Source organism: Mustelus asterias, chromosome 7, assembly GCF_964213995.1.
Source record: "Mustelus asterias chromosome 7, sMusAst1.hap1.1, whole genome shotgun sequence".
NCBI classification, from domain to species: Eukaryota; Metazoa; Chordata; class Chondrichthyes; order Carcharhiniformes; family Triakidae; genus Mustelus; species Mustelus asterias.
This window is the reverse complement of record NC_135807.1, coordinates 7,707,212-7,724,251: the sequence shown is the minus strand read 5'-3', so window position 1 is coordinate 7,724,251 and position 17,040 is coordinate 7,707,212. Positions and strand designations below refer to the sequence as shown.

The window sequence follows — 17,040 nt, the reverse complement described above, 5'->3', positions numbered from 1 at the left end:
CAGTGGGATGGGAGTGGGTCCATGTGGAGCATAAATACCAACATGTCCCTGTTAGACCAAACAGTCTGGGAGCTGTAGACATGATGTGACTCAGTGTTAGGTTAAATGCGTCTGAATTGGTTGAACATGGTTTGTGATTATCTGTAGAGTTAATGTCCTGCCTACTTTGCTTCCTATCTATAGTGCTTTAGATCTGACTGCTTTTGATTTAATTTCCCATTGTTGTACCACTTAATTCATTCAACTCAATTGCTTCCTCAATTTCTGAGCTAATGCTTCCATTGTTCCTTGCTGGTTAGATATCATCTGTAAATTTAAAACATTTACCTTTTAACCTCTGCAGTTTAGAGGTGGGCAAAATGTCTCTCAGGTGGTCAGCTTAACAAAATCCTTCTCTAAGTCCTGGTGCACAAGGTCAATGGGTTTCCAGAATCTGCTTAGATTGCCACTTCAAGACAGGATCTTGCTTTTCTGAATGGGCTGTTGATGAGGTGGTTATTGTGTTGACAAATCAAGTCCACTTCCAGTACCTTGGAATTTTATTTACTAAAGGTGCTGTGATTGCAAGTTGTTTGTAGTTGTTTTTATCTGTTTAGTTCTGCTTTTTGTACACTAGCACCGTTTATTGTTTCCAATTAGTAAATAACTTTCCAGTGGCCAAAAACTCGCATTCTAGCGCCATCATCTAAATCAACATTTTATCTCAATCAAATGTGCATATATGGTCCCCTCATGAGGCACAGAACAAGTGGCAGATGAAATGTAAGTGTGAAGTGATTCATTCTGGCAGGAAGAGTGTAGAGAGGCAATATAAAGGTATAATTCTAAAAGGATTCTAAAGGGGAGCCTGGTGGTACGTGTGCACAAACAATGAAGCTGACAGGACAGGTTGGAAAAGTGATTAATAAAGCATACGACATGCTGGGTTTTATCAATGGGGCAGAAGAGTACAAAAGCAAGGACGCTAAGAGGAACCTGTTATGATCGGGCAGGTGGTAATTGCCATGCAAATCACATCCTGAGGGAAACATGTAAACTTTGTTCTGACCACAACAAGTGTGTACTGAAGTCGGAAGCCACAAATTCCAGTAAGACTTCTGGGAATTTTAATATTGAATTAAAACATTTATTAAGAAAAGAAAACTTAAACACACAAGATTATTTTTACACAGTTAAAATTAGTCTTGCAGAACATTCTCTCTCCCCCCCCCCCCCCCCAAAAAGACATTCTACTCAGTTGGATTAACCAATAAACTCCCCTTTATGCACAATTCCTTATGGTTTTTTAACTATATAAATCCATTAAAAATATCCCCAAGGCAAAGTTGCTCTCACTCTGGTACGGTATACCACGCAATCTCTCCTCTTCTCTCCCACTTGGCTGTGGGACTTCAATGTTCAGATAGCAGATTGCTGTTTGCAGCCCCAAGAACTTTCTGGCTTAACTGGATAGCTGACTTAAAACAGTTTTCTGAAAAATGGACACTTCCGGATTGGCTGGCAGTTGCTTCACTTTGCTTCTTCTACTCTAGGAGGTCTTTCTTGGCTGCTCCCCACACAGTTCTTGCATCTGTCCTTGTATTCATCTTTTTTCAATGGCCCTAATATTAAGCTTGACCTTCTCAGAATATAAAATCTTCACGTTCTCCTTATTGCTCCCACTTTCGGGTTAAATAAAATTTAATTGCCCTGTTTTATTTATCATTTCCAATTGTAAACCCTTTTTATTCCACTCTGAAATTTAACAGCTAAACACAAAACATTTTTATCTCTAAATGCAAATTTCTACTCGTGGCTTGGAAAGTTCAACTTGGCTGTATTTTAGAACATAGAACAGTACAGCACAGAACAGGCCCTTCGGCCCACAATATTGTGCCGAGCTTTATCTGAAACCAAGATCAAGCTACCCCACTCCCTATCATCCTGGTGTGCTCCATGTGCCTATCCAATAACCGCTTAAATGTTTCTAAAGTGTCCGACTCCACTATCACTGCAGGCAGTCCATTCCACACCCCAACCACTCTCTGCGTAAAGAACCTACCTCTGATATCCGTCCTGTATCTCCCATCACGAACCCTATAGTTATGCCCCCTTGTAATAGCTCCATCCACCCGAGGAAATAGTCTTAGAACGTTCACTCTATCTATCCCCTTCATCATTTTATACACCTCTATTAAGTCTCCCCTCAGCCTCCTCCGCTCCAGAGAGAACAGCCCTAGCTCCCTCAACCTTTCCTCATATGACCTACCCTCCAAACCAGGCAGCATCCTGGTAAATCTCCTCTGCACTCTTTCCAGCGCTTCCACATCCTTCTTATAGTGAGGTGACCAGAACTGCACACAATATTCCAAATGTGGTCTCACCAAGGTCCTGTACAGTTGCAGCATAACCCCACGGCTCTTAAACTCCAACCCCCTGTTAATAAAAGCTAACACACTATAGGCCTTCTTCACAGCTCTATCCACTTGAGTGGCAACCTTTAGAGATCTGTGGATATGGACCCCAAGATCTCTCTGTTCCTCCACAGTCTTCAGAACCCTACCTTTGACCCTGTAATCCACATTTAAATTAGTCCTACCAAAATGAATCACCTCACATTTATCAGGGTTAAACTCCATTTGCCATTTTTCAGCCCAGCTTTGCATCCTATCTATGTCTCTTTGCAGCCTACAACAGCCCTCCACCTCATCCACTACTCCACCAATCTTGGTGTCATCAGCAAATTTACTGATCCACCCTTCAGCCCCCTCCTCTAAGTCATTAATAAAAATCACAAAGAGCAGAGGACCAAGCACTGATCCCTGCGGCACACCGCTAGCAACCTGCCTCCAATCCGAAAATTTTCCATCGACCACCACCCTCTGTCTTTGGTCAGACAGCCAGTTACCTATCCAATCGGCCAACTTTCCCTCTATCCCACACCTCCTCACTTTCATCATAAGCCGACCATGGGGGACCTTATCAAACGCCTTACTAAAATCCATGTATATGACATCAACTGCCCTACCTTCATCAACACACTTAGTTACCTCCTCAAAAAATTCTATCAAATTTGTGAGGCACGACTTGCCCTTCACGAATCCGTGCTGACTATCTCGGATTAATCCGCATCTTTCTAAATGGTCGTAAATCCCATCCCTAAGGACCCTTTCCATCAATTTACCAACCACCGAAGTAAGACTAACCGGTCTATAATTGATTTTCTTCAAGTATATCCCTTTCACACCCTTGGATGTCCTAAATCTTGCTGGCCCAGCCATCTTCAATTTATTTAGATTAATTCTTTGCACACACAGTCACAAGTTCACAAAATAACACTGATTCAGCTAGAGCTGGAGTAGTGTCTCCACTTGGCACCACACTTTATGGAAGATGAGAAGACATTTGAGAGGATGCAGAAAGGATTCACAAGAATGATTCCAAAGGTGAAGAATTTTGGTTACTTTGGTAGATTGGAGAAGAGAAGGTTGTGAGGAGATTTGTTTGAAGTGTTCAAAATCAGAGTCTGGGCAGTGTGGATGGGGAGAAACTTCCTGTTGACGGATAGATCGAAAACCAGAGGATTCAAGGTAATTGGTGACATGAGAAAGTAGCTAGAATCTGGAATGAACTATGGTTCTGTACAGAACCATATCAGGAGCCGGCTTGAGGGGCCGAATGGCCTACTCCTGTTCCTGTTATGTTGTGTTATCCGAAGGTATACAAATAAAAGTCAAATGTTTTGACCATTTTTCCAACAACTTGCAACAAACTCAATTTTCATGTTGGTCTTTTAAAAGCTTTCTGTACTTCTGTACATTTTTGAAGACTGGGTTAGTGTATTGAAAAGGGAATAGAAGAATTAAATGGAGAAAAAATCAAGGGCGACAGGGAAAAGTTAGAGGAGTTGTACTAGCTAGGTTACTCTTACAAAGAGCTGGCATAGACCGAGCTGAATGGCCTCCTGTGCTGTAATCATTATATAATTCTGTGACTGCTTCTAGCACCCACCTATTAAGTACTTGTGTAAAGTGTATACATTTTCCAATCCTTGTGTAATTACTCATGTAAAATAAAAGCAAAATACTGCAGATTCTGGAAATCTGAAATAAAAACAAAATGCTGGATAAATTCAGCAGGTCTGGCAGCATCTGTGGAAAGTCCTTCTGACTCTCCAGAACTGAAGAACTGTAGAAATGTAATGGCTTGTATACTTGAAGAGGGGTGTGGAGGGGATTGGGGCAGAATCGAAGGTCAGGGATGGGTGGGAAGTAAGGAGAGATTGATATGGAGAGATTAACAAAGATAGAATCCCTACAGAAGGAGGCCATTTGGCCCATCGAGTCTGCACCGACCACAATCCCAACCAGGCCTTATCCCCGTAACCCCACTTATTTACCCTGCTAGTCCCTCTGACACTAAGGGTCAGTTTACTATGATCAATGGTTAACCCTCACATCTTTGGACTGTGCGAGGAAATGGGAGCACCCGGAGGAAGCCCACGCAGACACTGGGAGAATGTGCAAACTCCCTACAGGCAGTGACCCGATGCCAGAATCAAACCCTAGTTCCTGGAGCTGTGAGGCAGCAGAAAATGTCCTGGATACAAGACCAAGGGAGTGTTAATGGTAGCATTAAGGACTAAAGAAGTGCCGATAGTGGCATAAAGGTAAGATGGCAGAATGTGTTAATGAGAGAGAAAAGGTCAGTGCTCAGTGAAAACAAGAATGAAGAACAAGTGACAGATGGCCCTGTAGGGGAGGGGGTTGTATTGGGACAAACCGAGGAAACAAAAAGAGGGTCCAGATCGGAGGGGAAAGTTGGTGAACTGAACGCTAAATCCAGAAGGCTGTAATGTGCCGAATTGGGCGATGAGGTGTGCTGCTCCAGTTTCCATTGGGCTTCACTGGAACATTGCAACAGGCCAGGTTGAAATGGAAGTGACTGGAAGGTTGGGATCATGCTTGTGGACGTAGCGACGGTTCTATAGAGCGGGTCATCCAGCCTGTTTCGTCTCCATGTGAGTAATCTGAAGTTTATGTTCTTTGTCTCACCCCTTCCAGGAAGCACAGGAAATGGTTCTGTTGAAATTTATACGACCTGAACAGCCCCAGCTGCCCGCAAGACCGAGTATGGAACAGCTCTCCCACCTTATTAAGATCAGTTTTCATTATCCTGAATACTATGACCATCCATTTCATCAAAAGAGGTTTGTAAATTATTTTTAACGTGACGTCTGGCAGATGTCTTGGCAGGAACTAACTCTGCTTTTAAATATGCTTGAAGGAGAAGGTAATTAATTATTGTGCTCTGTTCAGTGCCGTGGCAGACTGGACTGAAGAGAAGCTGCCTTCGTACCACAGCATAGAAATATTCCCTTGCTGATCTCCGGAATGAAGCTTTCCTATTTTCAAACACCATTTGGTTTTATTCCCCATCTGAGAAAATCATCCATCCATTGTGTCCGGCTCATCCTGGGGGAGGAAAGCCTTTGATGACAGGACAATATAGCCGAGTTGGTCAAATGGGCAGAACACTGGCAAATGGAATTTCACCCTGAAAAATGTGGGGCGATACATTTTGAGAGGATTAACAAGGCAAGGGAATACACAGTGAACGGTAGGACATTAGGGAGTACAGAGGGACCTTGGGGTTCATGTCCAAAGATCCCTGAAGGCAACAGGATGTTGTGTAGATGAGGTGGTTAAGAAGACATATGGGATACTTGCCTTTATTAGCTGTGGCATAGAAAACAAGAGCAAAGAGGTTATGATGGAGCTGTGGAAAACTGTTAGGCCACAGCTAGGGTACTGTTTGCAGTTCTGGTCACCACACCACTTTGATTTGATTTATTATTGTCACATGTATTAACATACAGTGAAAAGTATTGTTTCTTGCGTGCTATACAGACGAAACATACCGTTCGTAGAGAAGGAAAAGAGAGAGTGCAGAATGTAGTGTTAGTCATAACTAGGGTGTAGAGAAAGATTAATTTAATACAAGGTAGGTCCATTCAAAAGTCTGACAGCAGCAGGGAAAAAGCTGTTCTTGAGTCGGTTGGTACGTGACCTCAGACTTTTTTATTTTTTTCCCGATGGAAGAAGGTGGAAGAGAGAATGTCCGGGGTGCGTGGGGTCCTTTAATTATGCTGGCTGCTTTGCCAAGGCAGCAGGAAGCATAGACAGTCAACGGATGGGAGGCTGGCTCGTGTGATGGATTGGGCTACATTCGCGACCTTTTGTCGATCATTGCGGTCTTGGGCAGAGCATAGAAAGGAAGTGATTGCACCAGAGAGGGTGCAAAGGAGATTCACCAGGATGCTGCCTGGGCTGGAGCGTTTCAGCTGTGAAGAGAGGTTGGTTAGGCTGGGGTTGCTTTCCTCGGAGTAGAGAAGACTGAGTGGAGACCTGGCTGAGGTGTACACAATTATGAAGGATATAAGGCAGATGGGTAGAAATGTTTCCCCTTAGCAGAGGGGTCAATAGGCAGGGGGCACAGATTTAAGGTAAGGGGCAGGAGATTTAGAGGGAATTGGAGGAGAAACTTTTTTCACCCGGAGGGAGCTGGAACTCTCAGCCTGAAAGGATGGTAGAAGCGGGAACCCTCTCAACATTTTAAGAAACATTTAGATGAGCACTTGAAATGCCATAGCATACAAGGCTACGGTCCAAATGCTGGAAATGGGATTAAGATAGATAATGGCCGGCGCAGATACAATGGACTGAAGGGCCTCTTTCTATGCTGTAAAACTGACACTATGGGTGGGAATTTACAGCCTCGCTCAACACGAGACTGGAAAATCCCGCCGAGGTTAATGGACCTTCCCATTGTCCGCCCCTTGCTGTAGCAGGCAGGATGGTAGAATTCCGGCATGTGACTGTTTTAAACAATCACTCCTGTCTCCTCCACCCACACAGTGAACACATTGCCAGGACTTTGCTAAGATTATTCAGCTGCTTCTGTCAACTCCCTCCATTTACTCACCACTCAAACCACTTCCCAGGCTCCCACTTGCCCATATCTCTCTACTGTTTATCTTGATTTCTCTGATCCCATCTAATCCATGAAACTCTCCCTACTCTCTCCTGCTAAACGACTGACCACACTACTTGTATTCCTGACTTCCATGATAACTGACAATTTAAATAGTTCCCCCTCCTCTGGTTGTATCCCCTTCCCTTTCAAAATATCCCATAACACTGCATCCCTGCCTCCAAAGATTTTGTCGTCCTCTGTGTCCTGGCCAAATCCAAGTCCATGTTTCCAGTTTGATTCTTAGCGTTCCCACTCCTGCGACGGAGCTGAAACATTTTCAATCAACATCACCAGTGCCATCCTGTGTAACGGTAATCTTCATGCGCCAACTTTCCTTGTTCTGCTTGATGTGACTTGCACAAATAGGGGAGGTGATGGCCTAATGATATTATCGCTAGACTATTAATCCAGAAACTCAGCTAATGTTCCTGGGAACCCGGGTTCGAATCCCACCATGGCAGATGGTGGAATTTGAATTCAATAAAAAAAATCTGGAATTAAGAATCTACTGATGACCATGAAACCATTGTCGATTGTCAGAAAAACCCATCTGGTTCACATTCATCCTTTAGGGAAGGAAATCTGCTGTCCTTGCCTGGCCTATATGTGACTCCAGATTTACAGCAATGTGATTGATTCTCAATTGTCCTCTGAAATGCCTAGCAAGCCACTTAGTTCAAGGGCAACGAGGAATGGGTGATAAATGCTGGCCAGCCAGTGACGCCCATGTCCCACAAATGAATAAAACAAAAATCTCCTCCAATGTCCTTGCTTATTTCCACTCTTGCCTATTCACACACTGCTAGATCGGTTCAATCAATGGATTCTTTGCCTGTCTCCTTCAACCCTTCAATCCCCAACTGTTACCTTTGGAGCTTCTCCCCACACCCCCTGCCCGGATATGTCCTCAGCTGCCACCTCTCCCATGTCTACAGGCTGATGTAAAACCAGGGAAATTACTCCAGACACCCAACCCTCCGAAATATCTGCACTCCTCTGATTCTGACCTCTTATACATCCCTAATTTTAACTGCTCCCACCATTGGTGGTCGTGCCTTCAGTGGCCTGGATCCCGAGCTCTGGAATTTTCTTCTTGGGTCTCCCACTCTCTACCTCACTTTTTGCCTTCAAGATGTTCTTTAAAACCAACAACTTTGACCAAGCCTTTGGCTATCTGGCTTGGTATCTCCAGTGGCTCAGAGTGATGCTTTGTTTTATAATGCTCCTGTGAAGCATCCTGGAATAGTTCATTATATTAAAGGCACTGTATAAATATAAGCTGTGCACAGCTCGGCCTCTACTTCAGCTGCCTTAACCCCTCCACTCCCTCCGTACTGTCAGATCACTTCATCATCCAGTCCTGAATGGCCGATAATGTTCTCCAGTTAAACAATAGGATGACCAAAGCACTTTATTCAGATATATGCTGTTCTTATTCTTGTGCACATTGGCTTGCCCCAACACGTCAGGTCATCTTTAAATCCCGTCGTGCCCTCGTCTCTCCTCATGTTTAAAATTCTCAAACATTACAATACAGAGAGCTCCAAGTACAGTCTGCTCTGCACCTCTCAGTCCCTTCACTCACTCCCCACATTGGCAGCTGAGCCATCAGACATCTTGGAGTCATAGAGATATATAGCACGGAAACAGGCCCTTCAGCCCAACTCGTCCATGCTGACCACATTTCCTAAACTCAACTAGTCCCATTTGCCTGCGTTTGGCCTGTATCCCTCTAAACCTTTCCCATCCACATACCTGTTCAAATGTCTTTTAAATGTTGTAGTTGTACCCGCCTCGACCGCCTCCTCTTGGACACACAGCCTGGAATTTGTACCCAACAACTTTATGCCTTCCCATTGTACTCCTCCTATAAGACCCCTCTGTAAACCTGCCTCTGACCAAACTTTGTCATCCTTCCTGATATCTGCTCTTTTGACTCTTTAATTTTGTCTGATTCCAATTCTCTGAAACATCTTGAAGCTTTTCCACAATCAAGGTGCTATACAAATACAGACGGTTGTTTTTGTCTTTAATGAAATTTTAAGAATTTTGTTTGAGACTTTGGGTGGAATTATTGATTTTTTTTTTTTATTGCTCTTGTGTATGTATGATGCATTCCGTTATGCAGTTGGTTTGAGCCTTTCAGCTACATATGTGGTTTTAAATTCAGATTGCCACGGTTTACTGTCCAGTGATAAGCTGGATAAAGGGAGAACAAGTTGCTGTTACTCAGAATTAGTGAAGTAACAAGATTTAACTGGGTTAAAAAACAAGTTTATGGAGGCTTAAAAAAAGTTATTCAAAAGCTAGACCATGACGTATCTAGAGGAATGTTTTAGTCATTTAACCAGTTGCCTGAGATTATTGAATTGAGTGACTAATGCTCAATTCTGTGACTCTTGCATTCAAAGTGGAAACGTTTATTTTGTGGGGTTTGTTTGCCAAGGATGGGCGGCACGGTGGCACAGTGGTTAGCACTGCTGCCCCACAGCACCAGGAATCCGGGTTCAATTCCAGCCTCGAGTGACTATCTGTGTGGAGTCTGCACATTCTCCTCGTGTCTGCATGGGTTTCCTCCGGGTGCTCCAGTTTCCCCACTCAGTCCAAAGATGTGCGGGTTATGTTGATTGGCCATGCGAAAATTGCCCCTTAGTGTTAGGGGGATTAGTGGGGTAAATACGTGGGGTTATGGGGATAGGGCCTGGGTGGGATTGTGGTCAGTGTAGACTCTATGTACTGAATGGCTTTCTGTGCTGTAGGGATTCTATGTTTAGAATCATAATCAGAATTCTTTATAAATGTATTGAGTTTAAAGTTCCATGATTATGCTCAATGTCGATTTTTAAACACGGGATTTTTTTAATGTGATTTTTTTTTTCTGTTCCACAGTTTGTGTTTAGTACCCGTCAGTCTTGTTCTTTTCAATTGCTGTCAAATTGATGTGGACATTATCATTGATCTGCGACATAAGGCAACAAGGTAAGGTCGATTCTAAAACTTCCATATCATTTTCAAACTGCAGTTGAGAATTTATCAAAGTGAAAGTTATTCTTGGTTCTATGCTTCATGTTTGTGCTACTTCAGTGATTATTTTACTTGACTAGTAATCCCAAGGATATAATTCCACTCCGGCAATTTGAGGATCTGAATATGCCTTTTGTAAAAGCGATGATCTAGAATTGTCTTCTGTCCTCATTTCGAGGGTAGGCCACACTATGAACAATCTTTCTCCACTGATTTCTATTTTCTGCTGTCCTCACTGCCTGTCCCACAGAGAGGCCAGTCCACATTCTGATATTATCCATCCATGCCATCTTGTGTCTTCCCGTTGCATGTTCTCCAAGTTTTTGCTTTGCATTATCTCCTTTTTCCAAATGCTCCCCTTCTGTTTGCGTCGCACACAAGAGGAGATTCACCAGGATGCTGCCTGGGATGGAACATTTAAGTTATGAAGAGAGGTTGGATAGGCTTGGGTTGTTTTCATTGGAGCAGAGAAGACTGAGGGGGCGACCTCATCGAGGTGTACAAGATTGAGAGACAAGGACAGTGGATAAAGGGCAGCTGTTCCCCTTCGTTGAAGGGTCAGTCACGAGGGGACATGGGTTCAAGGTGAGGGTGGGAGGTTTAGGCAAGATGTGAGGAAAAGCTTTTTTACCCAGAGAGTGGTGAGGGTCTGGAATGCGCTGCCTGGGAGGGTGGTGGAGGCGGGTTGCCTCACATCCTTTAAAAAGTACCTGGATGAGTATTTAGCACATCATAACATTCAGGGCTATGGGCCAAGTGCTGGCAGTTGGGTATTTCTCACGTTCAGTGCAGACTAAGGGCCTCTTCAGCACTGTATCATTCAATGCCCAAAATATGTGCACTTCCATGATATCACTGCCTCAATAATTTCCCCTTAACATTAATTTCTTCGGGACACTCTGCATCCTCCCTGATGCATGACCCAAGGTAGTGGAAGTTATTAACGTGTTCAAGGAGAACTCCATCAATCAGAATCTTGCAGGTCTTTGCGCTCACTCCTCAATTGCCACTCAAACTTTAGACCCAGTGACAAATTCACTGAAGCACTGGATTTGGCCATTAAATATACAAGAAGTTGTCCATGTGCTTGCCTATATTGCATATTATAATCAAGCCTCCACACAGCTTTTGGCTATTGAGTATAGAATCATAGAATTATTGAAACCATACAGTGCAGAAGAAGCCATTCGGCCCATTGAGACTACAATCCCACCCCAGGCCCTATACTCTCAACCCCACACATTTACCCTGCTAATCCCTCTAACCTACACATCCTGGGACACTAAGGGGTAATTTAGCATGGCCAATCCACCTAACCCGCACATCTTTGGATTGTGGGAGGAAACCGGAGCACCCAGAGGAAACCCATGCAGATACGGGGAGAATGTGCAAACTCCACACAGACAGTGACCCGAGGCCAGAATCAAACCTGGGTCCGTGGCCCTATGAGGCAGCAATGCTAACCACTGTGCTACCGTGCCGCTCCTGAGTTATGCTAGGATTTACATCCATAACCCTAAGCTTCGTACTGCCTGTCCTAAATTTGCCCTTTAATTGTTTGGACCTTCATCCTTGTGTCTATTTTCATTAGTCAGTTTGTAGTAGTGCTTTGAACCTAACGTTTTCTGATGATTAAAAACAAAATGCTGGAAATAGTCAATATATCAGGCAGCGTCTGTGGAGACGGAATGTTTTGGGTCAATTACCTCGCGTTAGAATTAGGTAAAGTTAGAAATGTAATAGATTTCGAGCAAGTGAAAGGGGTGGCGGGGGGAGGATGGGAGAAAGAACACAAGGGGAAGGTCTGTAATAAAATGAGTGGCGAGAGATTAAATGACGAGATTTGATGCGGGGTCAACGGGAATGTTAATTTACAGTGTGCGCACTTCACCAGGAGCATGTACACATTCCATCAGCAATCTCAGTACGTATGTCAATCCCATGATAAAGTCTTGTACCTCTGAGCGTCAGCGTGCAGTACTGATGTCAGTTTGTTCTGGGCCAGTATCTTAAACTTGTCTGTATTAATTTCGTCAGCCATTCCTCCTCTTTTGTCATACATTCCCCTTGTTTTTCACAAGCTGCCTCTTCGGGTGATACTGAAAGTTTGAGTATTTTACTTTGAATTTCTGAGTTCAGATTATTGCTGTAAACAGCAAGTTCCCAGCATCAAATCCTTGGAGTACTACAGACAGTGATAGGGACACTCCATATAATTTCTCAACAAGTACCCACCAACAGTGATAACACTTCAAGGGTTTCTCATTGGCTATGGAACGGGCTGAGGTTGTGAAAAGTATTATAGATATTAAAATCTGTATTTGTCATGATACGTTCCAGCTCATTTCTTCCTTCTGATTTTTAATCTGAAGTCCCTGAAGCTAAATTTGTCCTCATCCTTGGGTATTTGTAAATATTTTGCAGCACAGGGAGTCCATTTGGGATTTGACTTCCTCAGGAAAAGCTCCAAGCAGCTTTAGACAGGATCTCCCTCTCTGAACCAGTATTGTTGCTGCTTATAGGTTTATCACACGAGCAGTCCTTGCATGGTTAATGGGTCTGCATGTTACCTTGTTAAAAATGGATGTCAGGCTGGCCTGTTTCCAAACGACTTACACCTCCCGGCACTAATTAACTTTTGTTCTTTTCACACTTGATATTTGGGATGAATGTCATCCAATGCTGAGAGTTTATTGGGCGCTGGGAGCCAATGTACTTCACCTAAAATAGAACCTTTATACTTAATGTCTGTTATCTAAATCTACATTTAAAGATACAAGAGCCGTCTTTGTCCAAAAGCGAAATGCTTAGCAGTGGAGCGAGTAGCGAGAGTTAACATTTCAAGTTCAATCGCCTTTCATCAGTTTCCTGGCCCCAACCATCGACCTTCCACCATTCGATCTTCCTACACATCTACCTGCAGCGGGATGGTGTGAGAGCTCTCCATTTCTTTGTTGAGCAAAGGCCCAACCAGTCCTTCATCTGCCATCCTCCTTGTTCTCACTTTGAACAACTTCCTTAAATCCACTCACTCCCTCTGAATAAAAGGTGTTGCTATGTGAACCTGTATGGACTCCATTTATCTCTTATTTTGTGATGTGTGGCATATTCTTTGTCCTATTCCTACCTACGACCCCTCCCAAATGCTATTTTATGCATTTTATTTCAATGCGTTCAGGGACAAGAGTAGGTTGTTTAGCTCCTGGAGCCTCTTCCACCAGTCACTGAGATTGTGGCTGATCTGTGAATGTTTTCTTTTCCCAGCCCGGAGATGTTAGAGGTCCATGGTTCGTTCACCTGGCTCGGACAGACTCAGTACAAAATTCAGCTGAAGGGGCAGGAGGTTTACACAGTTCCACTGAAGGCTTGTTTTGTTCACGCTGGTGTCTACAACCTCGGGACACCCAGAGTCTTTGCCAAACTTGCCGACCAGAGTGTGCAGTGTGAAACCAGCCAGCAGAACTCCACGCCGGCCCTGATCATCATCAACAGTATCTGAGGGACTGGCAGCACTCACCCTGAATCTCAGAAGGAATCGTAAATACTGATCGCTTTCTTTTGTAGCTATTGTTGAAATTTCCTGCATTTGTACCCTGTACCCACAATAAATATAGAACTAATATCTCACAATTGTACAGAACAAATAAGGGAAGGGGGGGAGGAAATGAAAACTAAACCAGACCTAAAATTATTTTGTCTTTCAGAATAAAAGGCACCCTGAGCTTGGATGTGCCTGTGTAAGATTTTTGAATTTTGAATATATTTATCACTCATCTCTGCTTATAATTAGACCTTTTTTTAATGCAAACATTGAATATAGACATGCAGGTTGGGCCACCTGTTAGTAATGCAGTTTAAAACTGTTACCTTTTCCAGCACATTGTTTGAAAACCTGCAGTCGTCTGGAAGGATGTTGGTCATAATTTTGGCTTTTTCTTTCTTCAGCCTTCATTTCTTGGTTACTAAATCAAAAGACCGTGATCACTAACTTTGTAGTTTGTGGGAAAAGTGCATTAATTGCATGAGCTAACTGCTCATTGTTAACTGTTCAAAAGCAAATCTTTTGCGTTCAACCTTTTGAGGTGTAAAATTAAACATGCTTTATCTATGCCCTTTTTTTACACACTGATTAATTTCCTCAATATATCTCAGGTTTAAAAGAAAAGGCTGAATAATGAAGCATACCTATTTGATTTGAATTGTCTTTTGGTTTGGTTTAATTCAGTTCCAAGTTTATTTTACAACCACAGGGTGTTATCAGAGTTGGACCCAGCTAGCTACATTATGATGGAACTTTGCAAATTTAATGTGTTATTTAATATATCGACAGACTTAAAATGAACACAAATGTCTTTTCAAGAAATGATGTATTATATTTATAGCTAATGTCTGTAAATAGAATAAAACATTACCCATATATAACCGCGTTTGTTTCTGACTGTCACATGGAAGTGTAAATGTTAAGTTTTAAGTTTATTTATTAGTGTCACAAGTTGGCTTACGTTAACACTGCAATGAAGTCATCCCTAGTTGCCACACTCCGGTGCCCATTCGGGTACACTGAGGGAGAATTTAGCATGGCCAATGCACCACACCAGTACGGCTTTCGGACTGTGGGAGGAAACCGGAGGAAACCCATGCAGACACGGGGAGAATGTGCAAACTCCACACACAAGCCAGGAATCGAACCCGGGCCTCTTGCACTGAGGCAGCAGTGTTAGCCACCGTGCTGCCCCATGTTTTTGGTACTCCATTCTAACTCTCAACTGACCCTCGGCCTCACAAGGTTGTTTAGCCAGTGACCACTTCTTATTAATTGCTTTACAGATTTTTAAAAATTGGTTAAAAATCACCGGGTGATTATGCTAATCAAAGATCCCGTCAACCTTCTCCGATGAACCTAAAAGAGCGTGTGGTATTATTTTGAGCACTGGCGTTCTCCCCAGTCATTCTGGCCAATAAGACCAAATGAATTAGGAGCAGGAGTGGGCCGCTTGGCCCTTCAAGCCTGCTCCACCATTCAGGAAGATCTGACCTGAGCAAATTGGCCTCGACTCCGCATTCCCACCTGCCCCGAAAACCTTTCACTCCCTTGTTGTTCTAGTATTGATCTACCACCGCTTTAAAAATATTCAATTACCCTCCCATTCTCCAGGTTAAAGAGTCTCAAAGATTAGCGACCCTCTGAGAGAAAACAATTGTCTTAAATGAGAGATCTCTTATTTTTAAACAGTGTCCTCGAGTACTAGTTTCTCCCACAAGGAGAAACATCCTTTCAGCGACAACAGTGTCAAGCCCCCTCAGGGTCTTGTATGTCTCAATAAGATCACCTCTCCAGCTTCTAAACTTAATTGGATACAGGCCCAACCTTTCTTCATAAGACAACCCTGCATATCCCAGGTATGTATATTTATCATCCAAATCACACCCAGGGCTGTCTGGTGTGACATTACTGTTTGTGGGAGCTGGCTGAGAGTAAATTGACTGTTGTGTTTTCTACATTGTTCCAATGACTGCACTCCTAAAATGCTTAATTGTCTGTCAAGTGCTTTGGGATGTCCTGAGGTTGTGAAAAGTGCTATATAAATACAGTTTCTTCCTTTCTTTCCACAGGAGAGAGATCGCAGTGTTCACGCAAGGGAGCGGGATAGTTGGGCCTTGTGTGCCCATCTCCTAGCTTTAAAATTGATGCATTAAACACCGTAAATAATTCTGTCCAAAGTTTGCCAAGTTTCAGTCTCTATAGAGGTCATAGAGGTTTACAGCATGTAAACAGGCCCTTCGGCCCACCTCATACCGTCCCTTTTGTTTTAAACCCCTAATCTAATCCCAGTTGCCCATGTTTAGCGTTCGATCACCTCGCATTTATCTAAATTAAACTCCATCTGCCACTCGTCAGCCCACTGGCCCAATTGGTGAAGATCCCGTTCAATCCTGGATAACCTTCACTGTCCACTATGCCACCAATCTTGGTGTCATTTGCAAACTTACTAACCATGCCTCCTAAATTTTCATCCAAATTGTTAATATAACGGATTCGCAGAGGGCTGTGGAAGCTCAGTCACCGAGTATGTTGAAGACAAAAATGATATATTGCTGGATACTGATGACATCAAGGGATATGAGAGAAAATGGTGTAGAGGTGGTTGATCAGCCAAGATCTGGTTGGCGGAACAGGCTGGATGGGCCCAATGGCCTACTCCTCCTATGTCTCTCGTGGTCCCAAACCTGGCCCACTATAAGTGCTAGTATGTACATTGTATACTTATATTAAAGCAAGATATGCCTCTCAAACTATGTACACCCATTCTCACACCCAGTGTTTGTTTAGAATGGGACTGACTTTCAATAAAGCAATTTATCTGAAATTTTTACTAAGTGTAATATCTGGACTAGAATGCTGAAATTTCCACCATAAAAATCAACCTTCAGGATTAATTATCTGCACGTATCAAAGCAACACCTGGTGCTAAAACCTGAGAGCGGTGTTGCTTTTTTGTGAACTTACTGAGGACTAGATTTTAAAAACCTATCCACCTCCATCTCGTAGGTTAATGTCAGAAGAATTATTCTAGACCTCCAGCCACCTGGCAAAAGGTATGAGAATTACTCACTGCTATTGTCTGGGATTTCTCTCTGATAACAGAACCTGCAACTCTGAAGAGTCCATTTGTGTATCCAATTTACCTTTTCCTTATTGTATCTGTGAGTGCATTTTGGTTTTATCTTAAAGATCTAAGCTACTCACCTCTGCAGTTATCCCTGGGTAAAATAATCCCACAAATTGACCACCTGGAAAAAAAATTAACAGACCCTCTGAAGATAACTTTCAGAAAACAGCAGGAAAAATCAGCCTTTTCCTTACAGTTTTTGGTGCCTTTTTTAAATCACCAATGCATACGCTGCCCAACCCCACTCCAATAGGAGTCTGGATGGGAGGAGAGTCTGGATGACATTGGAGGGGCGGAGGCCAAATAAGGCTATCAGCGTGAGAGGGTGGAA

The 17,040-nt window shown here is 43.2% G+C and overlaps 1 protein-coding gene across 2 annotated transcripts in view; it reads left to right on the top strand.

Moving 5' to 3' along the window:
- trappc8 (trafficking protein particle complex subunit 8) overlaps positions 1-16,404 on the top strand; it is a 170,873-nt gene extending 154,469 nt beyond the window's left edge. For both annotated transcript variants that reach the window (XM_078215640.1, XM_078215641.1), the window contains 3 exons: positions 5,043-5,188; positions 9,904-9,993; positions 13,303-16,404. In XM_078215640.1, coding sequence (XP_078071766.1) covers positions 5,043-5,188; positions 9,904-9,993; positions 13,303-13,537 — 471 coding nt within the window. In that variant the 3' untranslated portion in view covers positions 13,538-16,404. The remainder of the gene's footprint in view (positions 1-5,042; positions 5,189-9,903; positions 9,994-13,302) is intronic.
- The last annotated feature ends 636 nt before the right edge of the window (positions 16,405-17,040 follow it).